Source organism: Halichoeres trimaculatus, unplaced genomic scaffold, assembly GCF_033239565.1.
Source record: "Halichoeres trimaculatus isolate MK-OKI-2021-1 unplaced genomic scaffold, fHalTri1.1 fHalTri1_scaffold_22, whole genome shotgun sequence".
NCBI classification, from domain to species: Eukaryota; Metazoa; Chordata; class Actinopteri; order Labriformes; family Labridae; genus Halichoeres; species Halichoeres trimaculatus.
The window spans coordinates 11,876,601-11,902,857 of record NW_027437200.1 but is presented as its reverse complement, the minus strand read 5'-3'; the positions used below and the strand labels follow the sequence as shown (position 1 = coordinate 11,902,857).

Genomic DNA, 26,257 nt, shown 5'->3' with positions numbered 1-26,257 from the left:
ATCATGGAGCACAGTTCATGGAGCATTTAAAACACAAGCCGACTGCATAGATCACTGAACAGTCAAAGGTTAACAACATAAATCAACAGGAAGCATGCAATAAGACTCATTTTCTTGCACCAACTATTACAAGGTGTTAACTCACAGAAATTCCAGTGTCAAGCCTCTTCAGAGTAAAGTGTTAAATAGGTGGTGTTCTTCTGTAGCATCGAACTCTATGCTACTGTGGGAGTTACTTTGCAGTGTTGATAGAATTTAACACCTCGCAGTGTTACTTTAAACACTCCTCACTCATGGTTACGATAATTGAGTGTTTTACATTTAACTGTCCTTTCATCTGCACTGTTAACACAGAAGTGTAGGCAAACTTTCTCAGTAGAGTTTAATTGAAAACTAAGAGAAGGCTGTTCATAACTTTTAATTCAATCAAAATGAAACCGAGGTTTTTGCCAAGAACTGTACTGTTTGGAAATTGAGGCGAGCAATTTCACTTAAATGATCTAAGTCATCATTAAAAAATAAAAGATTTAAGTAGGTTCAACTTCAATGCTCAAAGTATTGGACTTTAACTACACTGCACTGTAAAAACAAACTGTTGGTCCGACTTAATAAAACTGTCTCCATTGGTAACACACAAACAGTTTTTCCATGTATTCAGAAAACTAGTGCAGACAGCATCATTTAAAAAGAAAACTTACTGTATCATCAAATGTCCAAGTCTGCCTTGTTAAATATCATTGTTGTTTTATTTTGTAAAATTAATTTGATGCAAGGTGTTTCATAACACATAATGGAGCTAACGCTGGAAATCTGAATACAACTCAACACTTAAAGCGCCGGGTTTCAATTCATATCTCTTAAAGGTCCCATATTGTGCAAAATTCACTTTATTAAGTCTTTTAGTGAAATTTGTGGGTCTTTGGCTTTCCTCCCAGCCCACAAAATGTGATATTTAATTACAAAACCTGTACTTAGTAGTGCTTGTGGATTTAAAATCCTGACCAAAACGAGCTGTTTGGATTTCGGCATGCACAAGCTTCCCATCTCGGAAGAAGACAAGACTAAGTGTCTAGAGTTCATTTATAAAGAAAATGTGCCAGCTACACTCAGTAAAACTGTGCATGTGTGTGCTAGTCACTCCACGGCCAACTGCTTTTCCAGCTTTGGACAGTACAACAGAGGGCTAGCAAATAGACTGGTCCTGAATCCAGGCGCATTACCAACCAACAAACCTCGGACCCTGGAAATGTGAGTATTTTAAATGCTGTGTGCTGTGGAGCAGATGCAAGAGCTTTTCCTCAGTGTCCCCCCTGTCTCTGTGTTAGCTTCAGGATGCTAACTTTAGCTGCAGTTAGCCTGTTGTTTTAGCCTGTAATGTTATAGTAAACAAGCTTCGCTGTTTTCTAAACATTGTGCACTTGGAGCTTGTGGCGCCGCTCTCAGTGACGCTGAAAAGCGGGGCGTTATCAGCGGTGGCTCATTTACATATGAAGGCCACGCCCACTAAATCAGAGCGTTCTGAACAGAGGGGCTATGAGAGCCTGGAAACAATGCTGCTGTGCTTGATTTATTGGCTTTTTGGACCAAAACATGTTACTACCATTTCATGAAGACATCAATGATCCATGTTAAACTGCAGGAAAGGAGCAGAATATGGGACCTTAAACCACAGCAAATATCAGGCAGGCTCATCCGTTTTGTAATACAATATCAGTAATGCAGTTTAATGTTTTATGTTCATTCACTCCAAATGAAAATTCACAAGCAGTATGTGAGTATTAAGGGTAGGACATTTAAGTTCAATCTGTTAAAAAAAAAAAGTGAACAGGACCTTTAAAATATACAAACCAATCTGACAAATTCTAAAATCTAGAGTCAAAAAAAAAAGCAGGATATCAAAAGACTCACCTTAGATCCCACTTCCACTTTGACTTCCAGGACTTTTCCAGGCATGGGTGCTCCCACCTGTCCCTTGATGGACTTCTGAGCCTTGGGATGGAACTTCATTTCCTGGAGGGGTGGGACAAACAGATTCACTTTAATCTGTGCTGCCACTCATCCATCCAAGTCATGCATCCACACACCTGCCTCCAGGTCTCCTCTCACCTCACCAACGATCCATCCGTGTGTATCATTCGTCATAGCTGGGATCATCTCACAACCATTTGTTACAAAGTGTAATGTCACTAAAGTTCTTTTACTTATGTACAAAACTAGTTTCTTTCTGTCTTCTTTCATAGTCCATCCACTATTTCCTGGCAGATGCACAGTATTTACCTGAAATATCTTTTTGATCCTCTGAGACTGAAGCTCATGATTTTTCTTTAAGTCAGATTTAGACAAAGCAGAGAGACAGCCTTAGCTTATACCCCACAAATACCATAAACAGCAGCTCCACAGTCTCTGTCGTGCTGAATCTAAATCTACTATATCAAACCTCAGAATCTTTTTACCTCAGAGTTTCACGGAAACATTTATCTTTCTGTATTGTTCTGCCGTGAATTAAAATCTTTAATATATTATAGACATATTGTTGACCTGCCTTTTCTGCTACATTATATAAAATGTGCAACACAAAGGAAGTCAACCGCCTTCTTTTTACCTTCATAGCCACTGTGTCTTTAACCAGCACAGATCTCAGCTGTCCATTGAGCTCAAAGAAGACCTCTCTCTGGCCGGCCTTGTTCAGGTCACCCAGGGCCAGCGCCTTGATGTGCAGCGTCTTCCCTCTCTCCAGCTCCACCTGACATGAAATAAAAGAGAGGAACAGAGCAAGTGAGGAGGGCAGGAGAGAGAAATTGGAAGAGGAATGAGAGTGTGAAGGAGGTAGAGACAGGAATTAGATTTAGTTAGAAAATTGAAATTAATACATGGGTGCCTAGCTCACAAGTCCAGCTAAAGCAATAAAAAGAGACTGCAGAGCTGAGTGAAATTAAAAACGGAAAGGTATTGGAGTGAGACAAACACAATGTTTCCTTCCCCTTCTAATTTTTTCTGCCCTCAGGCTCAGCTGGAACACTTCCCTGCATGCATTTGGTGGAGAGCAGAGGAACATGCTCATTTGGCCTCACTGCAATTCAGCTGCTTATTAAATAAATCAAATAATGCAGCATCTTGTGTCCTTTTATTGCGCTGTATTAACTCAGCGACTGTCTGCGGGTTTGTGTTTAACTGTAAATCAAGTTTATCGTATGGGACTTTAATGCTCTATACGGGGAAGGTGGAGCTCCTTTATGGGCCCATTCACAGAAGATCTCTTCTGACCAGATCAGAAAACAACATTAGAGGTGACATGGTTTCACATGTTACTGTACAGATAACACACAAAGGAAAGACATACATTCAAGCAAGCTGTACATAACCAGCACATCCAGTCATTACACAAATGGGACCATTAGTCTTAATGCGATGTTACGGAAGTGGCCAGTTAACTCAGTGCATCATGAAGGCACAAGCGTCTGCCTCCAGGGAACCTCCTGGAAAACCCCTATCCTACATTTTCAAATTGTGTATGCATACTACACATAAACAGCAATAAACACAGTGAGCAGTGATGGTGTGACTGAGATCAAGAAGAAACTTTTCAGTGGAAGAAATGGACATTGTCTCTAGAAGCAATCGTTTGATGAACTCCAACATTTTACCTCTCACATCTTGGAAGGACCCAGACGCATAAAAGCGAAAAACAAACTTGCAAAACTGACCGTAGTGAGCCTTGCCTCCATTATCTCATCTGGTCACTGAAAATGTAGCTTCTCTTAAATCTAAATTTGCTGTATCCCTCCACTTCGTCGCACTTTACCGAATGACTCGATCGATACTCTACTATCTACTCTCGTCACATGTGTCTGCCTTTAAACAGCCAAACAGGTGCCCCTGTAATGATAGGGTCAACTGCCATTAAATGTAATGCTCTGTTGGGGCGTTAACCTGGCTCATTCATAATGCTAAATGATTTTTTTCATCATTAGTACAAACGGTCCATTTTCATCCCTAATGGCTGGATGTGCACATGAGCCCATATCATTAACAGAAGACTGAGCAATGAGTTTGTTCAGGGGTAATAAAAATACTGTAAGTGAGAACATGAGACTAGATCTGTGGGTTTTAGTTTGCATAAAAAAATTAAATAGATAAGTCAATAAATAAATAAAATATTGCACATTATTAAAAACAAACTGATCCGATTTTTTTTTTTTTTGAAAATAAGAGACATGACATAGATACAAAACCATCACAAAACAGCTGACCTTTATTTAACTGACTAAATTTGAACATTATCTGCTCTAACAAGACAAATTGCCCACAATATAAAAAGCCTGAAGGGGGCACCATTTTTGCCCAGCAGTACAAGTGTCTTCCTTGGCCCTCGAAGCAGGGGTTGCTGGTCCTACCCTGACCCTTTACTGCAGGTCATCCTACTCCTATGAAGGTATTTCAGGTACAAAATGTTTGAGCACATGTAACATTGAATTTGTAGTTGTGTACATTGAATTTGTATGTGAATCAGTAAATCTGATTTCCCACACTCTATGAGTTGGAAACTTGTAAAATAATTTCATGTATTTGTTGATTTTTTTTCTTCCCACAAATACAACAAAAAATACACATTCGCAAAATTGTAATTCCAGGTGCACAAATCATATTTAGAGGTGCACAAATCATTTTCTACAAGTCACATTTCAACACTGACAAGCTCACATTTTGTATCTTATGAAGTGAAGTTGCAGTGAGAATTTGAATATGTGCAAATCTGAATGTGAACTTGTGCAATAAGTATGTGAAATAATTAATCACGAAAATAGCTGTGTCCTCAAAAACACAAACACAAATTGCGAATTACAACCACTCGAATCCTCCCCACCAGTCACCAGTCTCTGTTTTCTACAAGTGCAAATCAGAAATTGTACTTCCGGTTCCGCTGAGATATTTGGTGCAAAACTACAAAACAATCCGTCCTGCTCTGAGATTGACAGACTTTTTGGCCAGTCAGAGAGAAACCGAGAAACCGCAGAGCCAATCAGAGGTTTTTATTCAATCCGAGGTCTGTTGTTTTCGTCCCACAGCCAATTGACTAAAGCTAAGCCCCGCCCACCTTGGTTACTGTGGCTACGCCTGGCAAGCTTTCCCTCTTAGAATGAAATATGGAGTATTTAGCAGTATCTTTGAGTGATACTTCTCAGGAGATATGTGCAAATTTCTGGACATATTATACAGCAATATCAGAGAGAAGCAGACAGAAGGGTCTTTAATATGCTTTTTGAGAACTACATTCACCACATTACCGTTTCGGCATGTTGCTAAGGTACAGTTGCTAAGGTAGGACTGGACAGTAGCCCTTTGTGGAAGGGGGCACAAGTATGTTGTGCACCTAGTGCGCTGCAACAAAAGGAGGAAAATATGAGCGTGCCAGTGTTGAAATATGTGACTTGTAGAAAAGGGTTTGTGCACCTGTAAATGAGATGTGTGCACCTGGAATTACGATTTTGTAAATGTGTATTTTTTTGTTTTATTTGTGGGAAGAAAAAAAAAATGACACATACTAGAAATTATTTTACAAGTACACAACTCAAAGAGTGTGGGAAACCAGATTTACTGATACACATACAAATTTAATGTTACAGGTGCTCAAACATTTTGCGCCCAAAATACCTTCATACACTCCCCATGTTTTCTTTCTCTTTTATATTCAACAAGATAACATACAAACATTGAACAGCACACAATCTAACAAAGACAAAAATACCACAAGTACCAACACTAAAACATTGATAACGGAAAGCTTGAAGGGCATATAATCAAAGGACCACATTTAATACTGATAATGAAATACTTAATGAGTATTAATATTAAAACACTGGTACAGAGGCATGCTTCTACTTTTAATTGAGTCTTTGAATTGTCTGTTTTTATCTAAAAACCATTAACAAACAGAAACCATAGACGTCTCATCAGGTCTAGTCTGCACCAAACTTCCTGTGACAGCTTCCACACAAACCCAGCTTCACAGACTAACACATACACCAGAGTGTTTCGAACCACACCAAGCAGCTTAGAGGTGAGAGCAATCGACAGATTTTAACAAACAACAGCTTCAAATTTTTCAAGACACGGCTGGGGTTCGGTTTGGGTCGCCTAAGTGGTTGTTTGAACTCGATTTGGACGAGTTATTGACTGAAAATGTTTTAAAGGGAAACGATGAAAACAGAGGTTAAACGGGAGTCTGTGTAGAGAGTTTGGATAAACACTGACTGTACAAGCTTTCCAGCAGACACATCAACTCTGACACCAAAGAGAGAAGTGCTAAAGACAGAATGACAACCTGAGAGATAAAGACGGAGACAGACCTGGCGAAAAAAGTGATAAGATGGCAGACTAGATGATATAAAAACATTTCCAGCCTTTAGCAGGGCTGTAAACAGTTTGACTTTACCTGACACCTGTAAAAGTGTTGTTTGGAGACAAAGACATTTCTCTCTCTGTGCACCACCACCAGGCAGACGTTGCTGTCTCATCTCAATTCTGGTCATTTCTGTGCTCGGTCTAGCTACCCTCTCCCCTGACACTAGCCACTGTACTTCTCCATTTGTCTCGCGCCTCTTCTGCAATCTCTCATCTCGCTGTTCGGAAACTAGTTTTTGCCATCTTTCCATTTGTCCAACTTCCTGTGTCAGGTTTTCGATCTCTCTGTCAAGTCCTCCCATGTGCCACACTCTTCCATTTCGAGTTGTTATTTTGTCACCTATTCCTGACCCCCCTTTGTCTCCTACACAGTTGTTAATTTCACTCATCTGCTTCTTTGCTTCTCCGTTTTTCCTCTGTCAAGTCTCTCCACCTCTTTTCCCCAACCCTTCACACTCATCCTTTTTGTTTCTAACATCACCACCTCGGCTGCTGTGTCTCCATTGATATTCTAAACTTAGTCTCAGAACAAAGACGAAAATACACGCTGCAGCAGGTATGTATTGATCTCAATTTCACTCTCTGTCTATCTGGGGGTGCTCCGGCTCTTCGTCTTTTTCCCTCTCTCTGGTAACAAAACCTTTCTTTGCATCCTTTTTTTTCTCTGTGGTACTCAATTTGTATCTCACAGCTCCTTCTCCTCCCCCCAGCTTTACACTGAACCTCTCTTCAGCTTGTGCTGTTTTATCAACTTCCTGCAGCTCTTTGAAAAAATACAAACACAACAGTATCTCCTTTTTGCAACCATGTGGCTTCAATACATCTACTCACAACTGTTCCCATAAAAAATACAGCGTTAGTCTCTTTGTCATCTCGTGTAAGCATGCAAGTTTTATTAAGCGCTACAAAGACAACTTCAGTTTTCATATCTTAAATATCACAGCATGGTGCTGCTCATTTGTTCTGACAGGTTCATAAATTTAGCTCTTACTGGAACCTTCTGTTACCTAAAGCACCAATCCTCTCATCTTCCTTTTGGTTCTCTTCAGTTTATCGCTTACATTTGATCTACTTCCAGGTTAAGAATGAGGGCTCATTAAGCTCCTGGTTCTAAAGCATTACAGCAGTTATTCAGCTAAAGAAGTTTGTATGAGGATGTAAGGACATCAAGATTAAAAGAAAATACAGCTTTAAAAACTGCTACAGAAGGAGAGCAAAGCCTTTTCCCCGTTTCATATTATCACATCTTTGTTCCAACCTATACAGCACAACATACAGTTAAGGTCAAACTATTATATAATGGTAATATCACCGTTATATAAAATGTTATGTGTTCTTTAAAAAAAATAAAAAAATCCTAAGTGCCGGTGGAGGGATTGATTAATTTTTTATCACAGCTTTTCCAAACATCATGGATTTATCCTGATGATTACATTGTTTAACTTTGCACACAGAAACAAAACTAAACAAAAAAACACAACAAAACAAACAAACCACTAACAGGATCAAACTCATTAGCCCCCCTGATGCTAATAGTCCCTAGTGCATCCTCTTTGCTGGATAACAGCATGCAGTTGTTTGTTGTAGCTTGTAACAAGTCTCTGACATATCTCCTGAGGAATCCTACTACTGGTGCCATAAAGGCTAATTCATGCCTGACGCTATATACGGATCCGGATACGGACGGAGGTCTCTGTCCCTGCTCTGTGTTCATTTCGTTTGTATTTCTGCAAGTTACCACAAAGCTCAAGGATAGGGACGAAATGTAACAGTACAACTGGAACACTAAACCGTACGGGCAGTGTAGCAGTTCTTCCCCAATACGAAGCTTTAGCAAGATGCAAAAGGGAAATACCAAAAGGCAGAACTTTCGCATTGTACCTAACTGCCTCATACGACTCTGCCTCCGTTTTTGTCTTTTATGCAAGCGACACATAAGCAAACCTCTTCAACAGTTGCAAAGTTTGTTTTTAAGTTTGTTGTTGTCATAATCTTTAGACTCCTGGCTGCCCCCTGGTGGACGTATTGTTTTTTTCTTCTTCTTTTTTCTTTCTTTTTCCCCTTTTTTGGTGGACGTATTGTTTTTTTTTTCTTTTTTTCCCCATTTTTTTCCTTTTTTCTTTCTTTTTCCCTTTTTTTTTGGTGGTTAGCAACAATGCCACGCGCAGAGCTATGTGAGCAAACGGATACATTTTCGTCCGGAAAGGGAGAATGAATTGTGATTAACGCTATCTGAAAGTGAATAATCACAGATCACATCTGGCATGTCAGTATGTTAAATCAGAAGACTGAGATACAGTTGTATGAAGCTGTGCCAGGTTGAGCTGGCACTCAACCAGCGCAAGTGTAACTGGGGGTGTTAGCTCTGGTAATGCTAGCCATACCTAGCCAACCAATTTCACGTTGCTTACACCACATTCAACCACACGAAATTGATTTAGCTTTTTTTTGTTGGTTTGTCCAAATGTTTTTCTGCCTTTAGACTTGCTGGTTGGTCTAAATTTAAACTTCTCATCAACAACAAACAGGAAAGCGGATTCAAAACACCTCTGTTCCCTTATGTACTGCAGAGAATATGAAACATCACAAGTATAAAGGTGTTTTAAATTCATTACAGTTGAATACTCTTCAGATGCATGCACACTACTTTCTGAAAGCCTGCTTGGAATTGGTTTGTGGCAGAGGTCTGGACTAAGCTGCAGTTGTTTACGATGCTGACTGAACATGGCAGTGTTTGAATATTCCACTGAGAGTGTGTACATCCCTCAAGTCAACAGATCTGACAGCAGAGTTTGTGGCAAACTACTCTCAGTGAAGTAAGGGACTGCAGGCTGCTTGGATAAACATTTATCCACAAAAACATCAAGTCAGAGTAGAGAAACGAGTTTTGAAAATGAAGGGTGGGGGGCTGCTTCCACTTGCTTGTGCTATCAGTTTATCACTAGATGAGGCGATGAATTGAATTAACTCAGTATTATTAAACACAGACACACACATGACTAAAATATGTTGAAAGTAAAGTAATTTTTTTCATACAAAAATGACCGCCCATTCACTGCTGTTCTGGTTCCTGTTACCAGAATAGTGCAATGTTGTGCCTTTTCCACAACAAGACCCTCACAGGCTGCCTGCATGTTTACAGGGACTATCATAAAGCACAAAACCCTTTCTGTCCAATTTTAAATACTCCCCCTGCTGCTGCTACAGTACCTCTGACTCAAACTGTCTGCCTCACATCACGGCTTTGATACAACTTTGTGAATGACTTGTGTAGCCTGCAAGAGAGTAATGAGATCACCGCGGTAACCAGAGCTCCATGTGTTTGTCCCGGTGAACATTTGCTATGACAGAGTGTGTATGACTGGGTCCATGTTTGTGAAAATCCGTGCTTATATTTCCATCAAACATGATTAATACCAATTTGAGTCATCAGCCTCAGCCAGATAGGTCTGCAGCGTGAATGTGTGGGTGAATGACAGCGTTGGCCAGAGCTGTCACCCATGTGTAGGTGTGTGTTTGTGTTCAGTAATGCGCTCTTAATGGGCTTGTAATGTGGTTTTTAATGAACTGGCTACAGCCCTGAACAAAACAACTTCAGTGACACAGATCTAAGCGTGCTCTGACCAACTTAACAGGACTCAAGTTAGTCTGAAAAAGGCTCAAAACGGGAATGTTGACACAAATCTGAATCTTGACAGAATAATGAGGACAAAAACTAACATAAGGGGAAAAAATAAAGTGGTCGAGTCCTCCCACTGCATTCACAACACAAAGGGAAATCTTCTGGGCTCCCTTCTCACTCTTCAGCTGATAGCACTCTCAAACCAGATTACCAACCCGCTTCAAAATGAAGTGCTAAACAATACCAGCTGATTACTGCGAAAACCTTTGTCGACTTCCCACAGCAGCAGCAGCAACTCGGGGCTTGAGGTCAGGCTCAGCGCTCCGTAAGATTTGATGCTTGAATGTGTTTTGATCAGGATTCATGCTGTGTGCCTTGCACATTCGCTGAGCTCACACACAGCTTTTGTTAAAAATATACAGGTAATAGTGTGGTTGAGCTGCAAAGGTCATCAGTAAAGGACAGTTACTGCATTTGCTGCTGTCACTGTGGATTTATCACAAACTCCCACAAAGACTCGCAAAGCTCAAAGGCTTTTTTCTTCTCACTTATCATCCAAAGATCATCTATTTTAGAAGACACATCATTAAGCAGAAAAAGGAGCTCACCTTTTAGGTGAAATATTTTACAACTGCTCTTTGTGTTTGAATCTCTCACATTAATCTTTTGTTAAAACATGTAAGCAGTTGTTTTTTCTTTATGTTATTTAGAGGTTTGCTTTTTTTATGCAGTGGCTTTTACAGGAGAGCTGCAGACACATACTATTACAAACTAACAATAAAAGTTTAATCAAAACTTTGTGCTGCAAACCAAAGGCTGGGTTGGCATGCTGGGGTAATAAATATAAATGGATTGTGTGAAACCCTTAAAGCTCTTTCACATCACATCTCATTCACACTGCATTCATACACAGATGGCACTGGCTTCTATGTAAAGCCCTCATCAGTATTACAGTCCAGAAACTGTGACTCCAATTCTAGATAAATAAATAAATAAATAAAATAGATGAATAAAATATAATAATAATAATAATAATAATAATAATAATAATAATAATAATAAAATAAAACTTAGCAGTTTCACCTGTTTAAGTACAAGGGAAAACATTATAATGCTTTCTTTTTTTTTTAAAGTCCCATATGCAAAAATCACTTTATTAAGTCTTTAAGTGAAACGTACGGGTATTTGTCTTTCCTCCCAGCCCACAAAATGTGATATTTAATGACAAAACCTGTATTTAGTAGTGCTTGTGAATGTAAAATCCTGACCTAAAACGAGCTGTTTGGATTTTGGGGCTTTGCTGACGTCAGCGATTCCCTATTTGACCAATCAGGAGCAAGTCTGACCTGATTGGTCCACCGGAGCAGATACCTTCGAACCCCCTCCCCTCCCACTCCTCTCCTTGCTACTGGAGAGATTTCTCTCCAGTAGCGGGTAGGAGAATGCCAAAGTTGAAGAGCCATCAGTGCTCTGTTTTTGGCTGTAAACAGCCACATAGTTCCTTGCACAAGCTTCCCATCTTGGAAGAAGACAAGACTAAGTGTCTAGAGTTCATTTATCAAGGAAATGTGCCAGCTACACTCAGTAAAACTGTGCATGTGTGTGCTAGTCACGTCACGGCTGACTGCTTTTCCAACTTTGGACAGTACAACAGAGGGCTAGCGAATAGACTAGTCCTGAATCCAGGCGCATTACCAACCATCCGCTAACAAACCTCAGACCCTGGAAATGTGAGTATTTTAAATGCTGTGTGCTGTGGAGCAGATGTAAGAGCTTTTCCTCAGTGTCCCCTCTGTCCCCCTGTTAGCTTCAGGATGCTAACTTTAGCTGTGGTTAGCATGTTGTTTTAGCCTGTAATGTTATAGTAAACAAGCTTCGCTGTTTTCTAAACATTGTGCACGTGGAGCTTGTGGTGCCGCTCTCAGTGACGCAGAAGAGCGGGGCGGTATCAGCGGTGGCTCATTTACATATGAAGGTCACGCCCACTAAATCAGAGCGTTCTGAACAGAGGGGCTATGAGAGCCTGGACACAATGCTGCTGTGCTTGATTTATTGGCTTTTGGGACCAAAACATGTTACTACCATTTCATGAAGACATCAATGATCAATATCAAACTGTAGAAAAGGAGCAGAATACGGGACCTATAAAAAAGTGACATTAAAATGTATTGTGTACTCATACTCCAATACAAAATGCTCAGCTGACAAAAAAGTGATGGTTGCAATACAACTGATCGCTCAGCAGTGGTGTCGGGGAGGAACATATGTGCCTTTTATTTCTTTTCTCTTCAGAGAGTGTGTGCACACTGCTGCCACTCTGATCACACCTCTAAACCTGGTCTCCAACATCATCTGGGGTGTTTCTGCTCCATCTTCTTGCCAAACGTCTGTGTGAGACACTCCAGGGCCTCTTATACACTCTGACACCTGACTGAAGTGTGCTTCCAACTGAGTTTGCTCAGGTGCAAAAGAAGTCACACTCATTAGCAATCAGGGTGTTGCATTTCAAGCCTTGACTCTTTGGTAAATAAAGGATGCAACTTGGAAAACTGTGAGAACAAAAGAACTGTGCTTCAGTTTTAGCTGCTTGGAATTTAACTGTTAATACATGAGCTTTATGTTTTCAGAGTTGGATGCATAGTCTTCTTTCCACACACTGCTTGCACAGCCACCGAAGACAATCAGGGTTTGATGTTTTACCCAAGGACACTTTGGCATGTGGACTACGAGACCAGTTATCATAACCAGCAGCATACAAACTGAAAGAAGTCTAACTCCACCACTAAGCCTACTCTGACTCTGAAATGCTAATCACTGTGCTATTCACTCGCCTAAGGCCTCTGCTTTGCATTAAAAATCACAACTGTCATTTTTTTCAACCGAATCAGCAACATAAACGCTGTCGTGCATGAGCATGCACCATAAGAGTGTTTCTTTGAAGCACTAAGCTTCCGTTTCTGTCCACTCACAGAGCGCCCACACTTCCTGTCTGTGCATTTGACATCAGCTGTTTTCTTATGGTTTGATGTTAAAGATTGAAGCAGCTGCCTTTCACTTGGCCTGGAGTCAACTCATGTCTGACATTTCTCAAACAAGAGTGTGAATGTGTCAAACATTTACAAAGCTCCCGTCACTGAGGACCTAACATGTCAGCGATTGGATCAACTTAGTTTCCTTGAGTGATGATGATCACCATCTTTTTCCAATATTCTATCACATCAGTGCATTTTTTTTTTATTCGATTAATTATTTCTAGATGGTCAAAAAGCTGAGCTTATGGCACATAAGAAACAAACATGCATCAGGACAGAAACAGAGCCGCTAACACATTTTTCTGCCCCCTGTTCCTGCACAATGACGCATCTCCTTAACAAGAACAAAGTTTAAGGCAAATGTTTATTTACAAATGTGACCAGTGAGAATGACTTTGATTGAAACTGACAACAGTGAGATCTGTTACAGAAGCTTTTTCCCTCCCTTGAGTAATTCTGCTCAGTCAAAGAGAGAAAACAACCGACAGACACCATTCGATGCATGTGACAGGTCACTTTTTTGACATGTTTTCATTCCATGTCTGACGTGGAGCTGCTAATCGGACCTGATCTAGTGGGAATACCCATTGTCAAGACAACGGGAGGAGAAGTTTTTTTTTTGGTGATGGATGATGCAGAGCACAGAGTGTGTGAAAGTTCTAAAAATACAACAGCTGTGACGGACCAGAGATTAAAGAAACAGCAGCAGGGGGAGGTGAACTCTAGGTAGACACAAAAAAAAAAAAAAAAAAAAAGAACACAGCGCTTCTGGGAAATGTTTGAATGACAAGTTTTCCACTTGTGGTGAATAAACAGAGTAAATGAAAGCTAAAACAGGTTAAACTCAAGGTTTCTCATTCCAAATAAAGGAGCTTTTAGATTTGATTTAGCATAAAAGGCACCGCTCCATAAATCCTGCTCCACAGCTGCAGCTTTCAGAGTGTTTGCTAGTTACAAATCCATTTATCTTGTATGGAAATTTAAGCCAGCCACTCAGTGTTTTGTATGAATTTGGATAAATTTGGAAAAAAAGAGATAAAGATACAAAAAACAAAGAAGCTGCCAAGAGTCTTAATGAAAATATTGTAAGGATTTAGTCTACTGAGTGGTTGGAGGTCGGACTGTGGGTTTCTTGCCAGATTTCTAGCGATAGCACTGAAGCATGCACACCCCGGGGTGATTAACAAGAGAGGAAGGGTGGGGGGTCGGCACATCTTTTTAGTCAGCTGATTCAATGCAGCTCCTGATTCTTTGATAGTACCACAGTAGAGCAGCAAGGCTCCCCATGTCCCTTGGATTAAAAAAAAATCAATTAAGAGCTGCCTGAAAGCATTTTGTTGCAGTGAAATGAAGCAGTAATTAAACATGGCTGCCTTTGGCCGCTCTGAATCTCTGTCAGTTCAATGTGTGTGTGTAACTGATAATAAGAGAATCAAAAGGAAAAAGTGAAAAGACAGACATGAAAAAGAATAAAGTCTTGTGAATGGTGTGTGTCAGGGCTTTACCAGCATTAGAATGGAGTCTAATAGAGGGGGAGAATGATGCAGTGTGTTGCTATGGAACCTTGATAAAATGATGAAAGCTTAAAGTTAGCTTAAGCCTCTCCCCTTGAATGTTGTGATAATTTTTTATGTCATTCATACAAAAATGTGTTCCTGGAGAGATCCTTTGTCATCAACCACTCAACACAACATTAAAGACAAGATTTAATGAGTCACCTGTGGCTTATGTAGCTGCATGTCATTTTTTCCAAAATTCCATTTCATAAAATATAAATATCCTTTAAAAAGAGTTTGAATCATTGTCAAAGTGCAACATAAATATTTATTTTCAGTCCTTCCAAGAAGTTGCTTTGTTGTTTCATCTCTTTTTCGTAATCTTTGTATTTGGAGTGGATCATTACTTTGTACGGTTCATTTGTTGGTCATGGACACCAAACTTTTTGTGGCTTCAGGGATATTTTTACTACTTTTTCTCCTGTGTTTGTCTGGAGATCCTACATGTAACCATGGCTGCATTGTTTACATGTGAACTCAGCTGTTAGCAGCCTGTAGCATGTCAATGCTAAGTGGTGCAAGGCCTGATGTCTTCCCATAAGGTGAGGAGAAGGAGGTGAGGACGACGTGCTGGTTCTCAGGTGTGAACTATGAAGTGACGACATGGACCTGTCCTTCCATCCATCGTTATTGGGAACGTAAGATCTATCTCCAATAAGATGGACAAGCTAGCTGTGCTAACCCAGCAACAGAGGGAATACCAGAGGGCAGAGTAGCATCATGCTATTCACAGACATGGCTAACGGAGATAACATCAGACACCAACACCACATTGGAAGAGCTTCACCTGCTGTGAGCAGACAGGATCCAGGAGACAGAGACTGAACAGACTGCTGGAGAAGCTCAGTCCTGGACCCTGTGTTTGAAACACTGCCTACAGCGTTAACAGCAACTTTGCTCATCACTAACATTTAATTGCAACAACACATATAAAAATTTTGCATTTCTGAAAAAAGCTGGCTAAAAATCAGCTATTTTAACCAGCAATAATCCCCATAAAAAATCCGGCCTGCATTTTCACATTTTATGTGACATAATTTGGTTGACTTCTACAGAAGTTTTCTAAATCTATCCTTCAACCTTATTCTGATCAAAGATTTAGCCAAGTCAAGGAAACTCTGACTCATCGCTTTAAGTCAGAAAGACTTTGATTCTGACCTTCATCCTCACTTTTTGCTGAAAAACTTACAGAAACAAAAAACTTTAAAAGATGTATAAATCAATAACATGAGCTCTGGATTTCACTTTGATATGGATGTACTGGTTGCCTTTTCTAACTATTCATGGGTTTCAGTCACATGACTTTTTGATTGCAGCTCATTGCAGCTGCAGCTTCATTACTCATATAACTCACCAACACGATCAACAGTGAAACTAGTCGTTATGATTACAACCTTTGGGAGATTGTGATTAAACCTAACAATACATAATATCCTGCAATTAGAATTGATATGATATAATAAAATTTTGCTCAGTGCAGCTTTAAAGGGGCTGTGAGGAGTTTGAAAGTTATCTTGAAAAAGTTTCCTTTCTTGATACATGCCTGATTGTAATCCACACTTTAAAATGAGACTATCAGCACCAATAGTGCTGGTTACAGCTTATTTCGAATTGCTACTTCTTAGCTTCCAGTTCAGGAGAGTAATACAGTGATAAAGCCTAATTAGCCTTTAGCTTGAGCTGTATCACTCTATAACACAGGGGCTAAACTGTTAGTGATAATGTTCATTCCAACCCACAGTCAGCACTTATTCTGCAGTGGTCTGTTCAAACTTGAGAGTCTATCAATAAAATGAAGAATGAGGTTATGTTAGCTCTGATTGGTAGATGACTGACAGGACATGGCTAACCAGGATTTACAAACGTTACACATTACGGACATGTCTATAAACAGCTACTAAAGTACTTACAAACTGACAGTGTTTACTTGTTGTCACGTTAGCCTATAGATACCTCGGAGCACCAGGCTGCTGATGACGCTAACATATAGCTGGCTGCTACAACAACGTTTGCTTGATGTCACGTTTCAAACCATGGCGCTACGTAACTGTACTGATAAATACCTTACCTCAGCACGTTTCATTCAGTAAAAATTAGTCTCAAACAAAGAAAATTTGTTTCCATCAGATCTCCATTTAATTACAAAACAAACACACGCCTCGCTAAAAGTAATTTACGACAGTGTGTGGAGACTCTGGACCACAAGGGGGCGAGGGAGTGCAATCATCTTTAAGATAGCAGCTGTGAAATACCATATCCACGACAAAATAAATATGGCCACTGTAAAGATAAACAAAGATTTAATTTTGTGGATAAAGTCGTTTATTAAAAAGTGTAGATAGACAGCTAAAAAACGACTCTTTGGCACAGTGGACAATTTTATTTTTTCCCTTAATTGGTTAAAATCCAGCGCGGTGCTTGTGTGTTTAAAGACTGGGCAAATGAAAATGTATATAGCCTGTCCTTTGGATAGCGTGGAGTGCATGAATACAAACAGAGATGATTTGTATAAAAAGAAGAACAGACATATTTTCTTTAAACTAAATTTACAGAACAGAGCCTTGTCCATGCAGGAAAATGAAGTATATGTCTGACTCAACAGTTCTCTTTTCCAAACCTGCATAAAACTCATATTTCACATACTCAACCATGGGTTAAGGTTGAGTATAATAGAGGCGTATGCATTTCCAGAATTGAAGAAGGTGAAATGTCACTTTGTTAAATCCAGCCTCTACCTTCAGGGCTGTGTGAAGATGTGGTGTAAGTTCATTACACAGCACAACAGCTGTGAAACAATCAAGGAATAACATCTCATGAATCTCTTTCACAGCTTTGTCTTACTATCTTCATCTCCACTTCATGTGACTCACATCCATGCTTTCTTTTTTATATTTGCGGCAGCTCAGGGTTAAAAATAAGACTGTAGATCTAATTTTCCATAGCAACAATTGTTTTTTCTTTCTTTCTTTAAGAATATCAGAAAATTAGAATTCTCCTGAACACGCTTTTAGAAGATCACTTTCACAGCGTGTCTCGTCTCCTTGCATCACTGTAGCCCTCACATATTGCTGTTCAGAGGAACATTTCCCCAAAGTCATGACCTTCCATCTTTCAGAAACACACAGACTAAAACCCAGACAAGGTCACAGCAGAGCTGCAGTCATAACATGTCACAACCATCATCTCTGACCTGTGTCACCTGTTTCATACCGGCGCCATCTGCTCGATTGTTCATTGTCTCAACGGTGTTCCCCAAACGGCTTCACCACCCAACATTACATTACACAGAACTGCTGCTCTGCTCTCAAAGCAAACGCTATGAGCCTGGTGGGAATCACTAATAAGTCTTCATCATTCTTTATTGTCTAATGAGTGTTGAAGAAAAAGATCCTTCCCTTAATTCTGTGTTTTTTGGTCTGAAAATTGATCCTCTCTAAGCTGATTTAAAAGTCAGGAAGAAGTAGATTTTTCCACAGCTTTGAGAAAAAAAAACTCTCAAGTTTTGAAATCTCCAACCGAGAAACAGTTTTCTTTACCTGATGACATCCTGAGTGACAGCTCCCTCAGAAGTAAGAGCAAACTTTGTCTTTGAACTGACGTCTGATTCTGACATCTGTCGCCAAGGTTACGGTAGGATGTCTCTACACTCTCTTTGGAATTCACTCTTCAAATCTGGACTTGAACAATCACTTGCGCTTGAGTTTTGCTCATCAAAGCGGTAACTGCTGTCATTCGCCTCAAATCTTCTCTGTTTGTGCCGAACTTTCGAGATAAAACCGGCGTCTTCAAACCTGCTGTCTCCTGTTCTGAGACTATCTTTCAATCAGCTCCTCGGGCATCCTGAAATATTTCTCCTGACTGTTTATTCACCAGCGTTAAAACCAATTGGCAGCCTGCTGATTCTGCTTTGTAGCATTTTGGAGCCGACAGGAAATTATGACTTAGAAGAATATTCCCCGGGAACATTTCAGTCTCAGATTCTGTGTCTTTGCAGTCATAAGTGACAGCCAGTTATTATATCCAAAAGAGTGATAAATTCCCAGGCCCACTTATAAATTTGCATGGAAAATAATCCAACACGTTTGTTTTGTTACTTTGCTGCTTCTTCGTCTGCCTCCCTGATGGAGAATAAACGGACAAAACAAGCCTCAGAACTCTAACTGATATATTTTGGTCTGAGATATTGGCCCTCAGCGTCTTTCACCCGGCTGCTCCCAAACACCATAGAACAAAATTAATCTGTTATTTCAGTGCTGGAAGGCCAATGTGATGGCCGGTGGGATCAGAAATGCAGTTTGTTGCTCCCCTGATAAAGTGTTAATATCTCCGTCCTCCCTGCTGTGTTATCAGCAATTCACTGTGACTCTGCGGCACACTGTATCACACCTCGCTGTCTGCACTGATGGAAAAATCACTTCCTGCTGATAAAGTCTTGTCTACATGGAACTGCTATTACACTGAAATTAATTAAGAAGCAAAGTGGTTCACAACTTAAATGAAAATTAAATGTGTTATCGTAGAATTAGTGAGGATAATTGAATGATAACACAGCTTTTATCACACGGTGTCTACAAATGAAACAACTGCCTATTGTAGCAGGATTTAAGTCGTTTTAAAAGCATTTCAAGCTTTAAATCAGCTTTCAACTTTTAGGCTAGGATAAGTAAACTTTAGGGAAAGCTTTCAGTGATTTTATCGAGGGCTTTTATGTAGGGGTCATTTGGACACCTAATTCAAACAGAAATTAGAAAAGGTTCAAATCTACGCTGGCAAACTTTGGTAGCATAGATTGTATTACATGCATACAAGTTTTCCACCATTCAGGGTTTGCTGAAAGCCGTGGGAAGCGTAGATTTTTTTTTGACTAAATTTAGCAAGCAAACCGGTCATTATCTGCAAATGAAATTCAAAGCGATGTTGATGAAATTGTCCCTTATTTTTGCATCATGTTAAGACATGTTTCCAGATTCTTATGTGATACATTCATGTACCATCGTAAACTTGAGAACCTGACAATTACCCCAGTGTTTTTTGTTTTTGGATTGGGCAAATGGCTTGTAAATGCCAGTCATTAAAAAAAAGTGTTTGGGATCCAGAGGATTTTACCTTCAAAACCATCTGGACTAAGTTGAATGGACTTCATAAGCTTTAACTATATTTTTGTACTATTCAGTATTGTTAACACAAAAAAACGTGCTGCTTCACTTTCAAACTTCTTCAGCAAAGTTTATCTCCAAACCCCAAAATAGGATCGGGACTTGGTATCGGCCATTACTCACTACTGAATAATCTGGATCGGGGGCAAAAAATGCTGATTGGGACATCCCTAAATTCAACATTGTATTGGAACCTCCTAACCTTTTACCTTTTATTGGAATATTTTGGCTTGAAGCCAATAAATTCCAGGCAGAGAACCCAAACACTAGATCCCACACTTCCCAGAACACATCACTTTTTAGAGAAAACTTCCTTTTCTTTCAATCTAGGTTTTTTCCAAACTTAGACTTTCAGTACATCATAAATCATCAATTATGTTCTCTCTTCTGATCTGGTGTAAATTGTGTACCTCAAACTCCTCTGCGATCTTGGGTCCATCCAGGAACAGTCTGGTGCTGAGACAATCCACTGGACCGAAGTTAGCTGGGTAGAGAGAAACAGACATGAGGTTAAAGGGTGTATTGCAGATTAAATTTCTTTGTAAATTAACACTTAACATCTGCTGATAATGGCTGTAGAATAAGTCGATCATTGATTTTTAGACAGTATGTTATTCAACCACAAAAGGCACAAATTCAGAAGAAGTGGCTGTTGAGATATAGCTGTTTAAAACAGCTAAACCTCTTTTAATCTGTGCTTGAAGCTTGACTCTTAGAAACCTGTTTTCAGATTCAGTTGTGGATTTAGTTCCACCAGGCCTCTTCATATCAGTTTACCCCAGTTCCTCAGAGCCTTTGCAATTTCTCTGCAAGAAAGACCTAAATCTTTGCGTATTATGATGGTCCTTGTCTTTTTTAATAAGTGCCTTTTCCCCATCATCTTTACAGCAACACACATCTGCAGTACAATACTGTTCAAGAATACTCACAAGGGTATGGTACCACCGTGTGTTCCAGCATTACTTTTACATAGGAGGTTGTAAGTAAGTGAAACGATTTGGGACACCTGAAGGAATTAGCTTTAAGCTATCACCTCATTCCTTGTTCCCCGGAAAAGAGCCTTCTAATTATGAAATGTCCATTATTTTTCAGTTTTGGTAAAACTTACTCTTTTTCCTCGACCTCTAGTAGTTCACAACTTAACTTTGTATCATTTCAAGCTTTTTTTGGACTCAAATTTTGATTAAAAAAATTGTGGTGTTCCAAGCTTTTGACCGGCAGTGAAGAAAAAAAAAGGCAAATGCTGAGAAGTTTTTTACATTAAGTCATAATATGCAAGTGTAAACCTACTAACAAATGTATATTTCCTTTCCACCAGGTCTATTCTGCTAAATGCTGCTAATTACAACCAACAGGACCTTAACATCTGAATAAATGGAGAAAACTAGTGGATACAGAGCTACTTTCCTTTGTAGGAATTTGAAATCATGAATATAATTAGATGAGACCAAGGGTTAAGTTTGTGTTTGGGAGGATGTTCAGCCTTTAGCTAAATTAGTGAAGAGACGACAGCTTATTAAAGCCCCTCCAGTTTCATGCAAACACTTCTGCAGTCCTCAAAGCAGCAATTAAGATTGTGTTAATCCAGTTAGCTCTGTTTCTGCTTTAAACAACTCCAAGTCAACTGACTCCTCAAGAAAATATCATACTAGCTTCCCAACATCAGTCCCCTCTTGCCCGCTCCTCACTGCAGACATTTCCTACTCTAGAGTGACATGCGGTGATTATGTGTTGCTCATCTTTTGTGTTTCAGCTGCTCTCTTCCTGATTTCAAAGCCTTGGATTGTCCTCTAGGATGTTACAGAGTTTATGCTGAAATCCTGAGGTTAAATTCAATACCTTTTTAAGACTTTTTTATAAAACCTTTCAAAAGGTCTTAAGACCTTATTGCGATTTTAAGCTGTTGTTAGCAACTGATCTTTGACAGTTGTAGTTTGCATTTTAACGTAAATTAGGTAAACTGAGAAGGAATAAAGCTTGATAGGATAAATAAAACTAAAGGCAGGTTAACTGACATTAACATTCTCACAAAAAGTAACAGTGGTTATTCAAGGCCAACTTGCAGAAAAAAAACAAGAATTTATTTCATCATTATCAAAATTTAGGACATGCGCTTGAGATTGTGTGATTTCCTTTCTATCAGCGCTACATATGGACGGCAACTAAACTACTGCACGAACTGAGTTTGTCGTCACATTAGCCTATGGATATGTTGGGCTGCTAGCGCTACGTATAGCCCACGCCTCACAAAATCACAACTTTGCTTGTTGTCATGTTTCAAACTACAGCGCTACGTAACTGTATTAACAAATAACTTATTTTGTTGCATTGTATCCAGTAAAGAGCTGATTTGAACACAGAAAATTTGTTCCAAAACAAACATACAATGGACTGTGATGATTTTGACGGGCTGAATGATTGTCCAATCACCAGATGTGTTTTTTTTTGAAGGTTCAGACCCTGAAAACATTTTCGAACCAGATGTACTTTTTCCGTGGCGGATATATGGAGCTGTCTGTCTGGCGTGCCAGGTTAGTTTGTAACAGTCGCAAGAAGGAAACTGAATATTCATGGGTATGTTTGGAGTCAAAGTAAGAATACCAACAAAATATAATATCTCATTACATCAAAATTAAGACTTTTTAATACTTTTTAAGGGCCTTAATTTTCCCACAACTGATTTATCAACTTTTAATACTTTTTAAGACCCTGTGTAAGACTCGTGAACAACCAAAAACAACAATCAAACACATTACAACAAAATAATCTGAACTTCTTAATGACGGTGTCTGACTTAGGGTTGTCTGCTAATTTCAAGCCCCAGTAATAACACAAATGAGAATGAGAGTGACTTTAAAATAAGTCAAAATCCCATGAACCGACAGACCCAATTCTATTAACAGCACATTTCAGTAATTAAACCCTAAATTAAAACAATTATCCAGAATAGTTATCTGAATACAAAGATGTATTATCAAGTCTGCGACTTACAAGTGAAGTCCTTGAACTCCTGGAAAACTTTGGGATACATAGCCGCTGACATCACGTCCTCAGGGGTGATGTCCTCCCCGTGAGCAGCTCTTAGCCCCTCCTCCAGGGCCTTGAAATCCATCGGCGGCAGAGAGGCACCAGGACGACCCTCAATACGTGCGAGGGACTTCAGCACCTGGAACGAGAGGTAAAAAGTGGATATAAGTGAGTCATACATGCATTGTTTTCTGAGTGTTTACTCGCTCATGATATCCCCACAAGACTGTGAAGCATGTGGGATGAACAAAGCCCCGGTAAATCCTTCGCAGTGAACTTCACAACAACACGTCGACATCAAAGCTGCGCCCTGACAAAAAACAGTGAAGTGACAGAGACACTTGGGATAAGAGGCGGAGGAAGATGGGGAGACGTTGGGGGGGCTGTTTTGAAGGATGGAAGAAGAGATGGAGAGGAACACTTGAATTGAAGCAAATATAACACTTGATACAACTTATTCTTTATTTGCATAAAGCGGCGGATCTGCACTGATAGTCGCCACCATCTCTCCCTTTCTTTCAATTCATCCCTCTCTCCACTCAAGTACCATCATCCTATTACAAACCACAGCATTTGTTGTCGTGTGTGACACATCATCCTCTCCCCTCCTTTGAAAGAGGGACAAAACAGATGGATGAAAGACAGAAAGGAGGGGGATAATTGTGGAAAGTGGAGGCTGCTCTGAGACTAATGATCGGACACGTTATCTTCCCCCACAGTTGCTGATATCTGACACAAGTTGTAGAGACAATCGATGTGAGGCTGCTAATAACACCCAGTGAAGAGATTATGTCGGGACACGGGAACTGTGCCTAATGACAGCTGTTTTTGTTTTTTGTGTTTTGATTTCTTTAGCTCTTGATGATACAGTTTAGTGCGTTCAGGGGAATGAAGAGACAGCTGCAAAACTCTCGATTAAAACACCTCTTTAGTTTGATTTAAGACCCTGAGTTTCAAGAAATCAGAGAAAGCTACTTCAAAGGCTTTATGTGTTCCCAACCTGCACGTGATGTTAAATTAATAATCACCTATGCTAGCATGCTAACTCTGTATTTGTGAGGTGTACACCGTCTGACACATCTGTGTGCAGACATCCATGTAATGTTTGTGTATTTGAGACAGTGTCACCAAAAACGGAAATTCGATTAAAAGAGGGAAGTATTATGGGGAATGAAATGATTCAAAGTGCGATTAATTAAATTAATGAGAGGTTTTCAGTATGATGAAAATAAATCCCTGTTAGAAAAATGTAAGATAGGATGGGGTACCTGCTACAATGTTTCCTGAGTTGGTTATGGTTAAGAAGAAAAGAAAATAAAGGATGAAATTATAAAAGGAGGACGTGGAGGAGGAGAGGAGATCGCGAGGGAAAAAGACAATGGAACAGGCGTGCCTGTGGAAAGGGTCTGGGAAACAAGAAAAAGTAATAAGCTGTCCGGACTAAGTTGCAATAAACTAAAAATAAACGACCTGGAGGGTAGTTACTGGTGCTGATCCAACATCCCTACAGAACCCCTTGGATTATCACTTCCTGGGACCAAGAAAGCGCTAGGAAAGGAAAGACGTTTCTATGGATTTAAGTTGTTCCAAGTGCAGTGAGATCGTTTTTATTTTGCACTTTCCCTGGTATACCAGTGTTTTTTGGTTGATCGATAACGTTTTTTGGGTTTGGGGTTTTTTGTTCCTGTGTGGATTAACTTTCAGGGCTTAGAGAGTTGCTGCTTACTGCTGCTTTCGTTGTGGGCAAGTGGACTAAAAACTGCGGGAAAGACAATTTAAAAGGACAAGCGGGGAATTTTACACAGGGTATATGCTAAAATCCTGAGGTTGATTTCAATACCTTTTTAAGACTTTTTCAAAAACCTTTAAAAAAGTTTTAAGACTTTATCGCAACTTTCAGTTGTTGTTGGCATCCACTTTTTAACAGTTGTAGTTTACATTTTTACAGAGATGATGTAAGCTAAGGAGGAATAAAGCTTGAAAGAACAAATGAAACTAAAGGCAGGTTTGTTGACACTCTCACAACAAGAAACAGCAGTTATTCAAGGCCAACTTGCTGAAGAAAATGAGAAATTATTTAATCATTTTTTAAATTGAGGACATGTGCTGGAGATTGTGTGATTTGCTTTAATGTTGTATTTAATTTCTCTTTATGAAACTAGAAATGACGTTAATTTATAGCTGGTGTTTACACCGCTCACAATCCTTATTGTTGTTTTTTATTGTAACTAGAGTCTTTATGTATTTTTTTTAATCTTATTCTTTTTTCTTTTTGTATTTTTCTACTGACTCCATTGATTTCTGCTGTTAACACAACAATTTTCCAGTTTGGGATCAATAAAGTAACTCTATTCTTTTCTATTTTATTCTATTTTAGAACTTTATCGGCTGAATGTTTAACGTCCCAATCAGGGGACAGTTGCAAGGAGGAAAATAAATATTCATGGATATTTTTTGGGTCAAAGCTTGAATACCTATGACACTTAATACCTCATAAAACCACAATTAAGATTTTTTAATACTTTTTAAGGGCCTTCTCAGAATTTCTCAGTTTCCTTAAAGTCCCCCTTCCTTGAGTGTTTTAGCACCGACTCGAGAAGGGTTGTGTTGTTACATATGTATGTGCGCAGTCCTGAGCTCCACTCTGTGATTTCCACATCTCCTCTCCTCTTTGTGTGTGCGTAACATATCGGTGCATTTACGGGAGCGTTTTTGCCTGCCTTCCGGAAATCTCCCGACAAAAGGGCCCAGTGCAACGCTATTAGTCACAGAGCTAACAGTTCAAAGATAGCAGGCTCATTTGTGTGTGTGTGTGTGAGTGTGTGTGAGAGACACTTCAAAGATGGCAGCCTCATTGGAGTCCCTGCTCATTAACATTGTGTCCTCTGAGGATGTCTCACACCTAGACTGTTTGATTGTTTAAGTGTGAGACACGGACAGATAGCGACTGCGTGTGAGTTTTTGTACTGAAAAAAAAAAGCTTCTGCATGAGCAATGGGAAAAAACATAAACCCTCCATTCAAGGTTATTTTCTTTTTCTCCTCATTTCTCTTAAATCCACTCAACCCACTCCTATTCCTCCTTTTTACTGTCACTGTTTCTCTCTCGTTCTGTATTCTCCGGTGCTTTGCTCTGAGGGATGTGATGTATTTCAATCTCATTTCTTGAATTCATTTTCTTCCTCACAGCCTCCATATTTATTCCCTCTATCTTCCCATATTTGCATCAATCCTCCCACTGTCTCCCTCCGTCCTCTCCCTTTTGCCCTCCCGTCTTTCTCGTTTCCCCCTCGTCCATTTTCTCCTTCCGCCCACGCTGCAAATGAGCCGTGCGTGACACAGCTAAGGCAGGAAATGCCTCAATTACCACTTTGTGTCGTCAAAAGTTTTCCTCGTGCATGCAAACAACTTGTGTGCATGAGGGACTCTCTGTGATATAGTGCTGGAATGACTGCTTGCTGAC

At 39.7% G+C, this 26,257-nt stretch overlaps 1 protein-coding gene across 2 annotated transcripts in view; it reads right to left on the bottom strand.

Moving 5' to 3' along the window:
• Positions 1-26,257, bottom strand: part of pcxb (pyruvate carboxylase b) — a 472,827-nt gene that overhangs the window by 913 nt on the left and 445,657 nt on the right. For both annotated transcript variants that reach the window (XM_074699298.1, XM_074699299.1), the window contains exons 23-26: positions 22,760-22,934; positions 20,179-20,252; positions 2,603-2,743; positions 1,909-2,010 (exon numbers count right to left, since the gene is read on the bottom strand). In XM_074699298.1, coding sequence (XP_074555399.1) covers positions 1,909-2,010; positions 2,603-2,743; positions 20,179-20,252; positions 22,760-22,934 — 492 coding nt within the window. The remainder of the gene's footprint in view (positions 1-1,908; positions 2,011-2,602; positions 2,744-20,178; positions 20,253-22,759; positions 22,935-26,257) is intronic.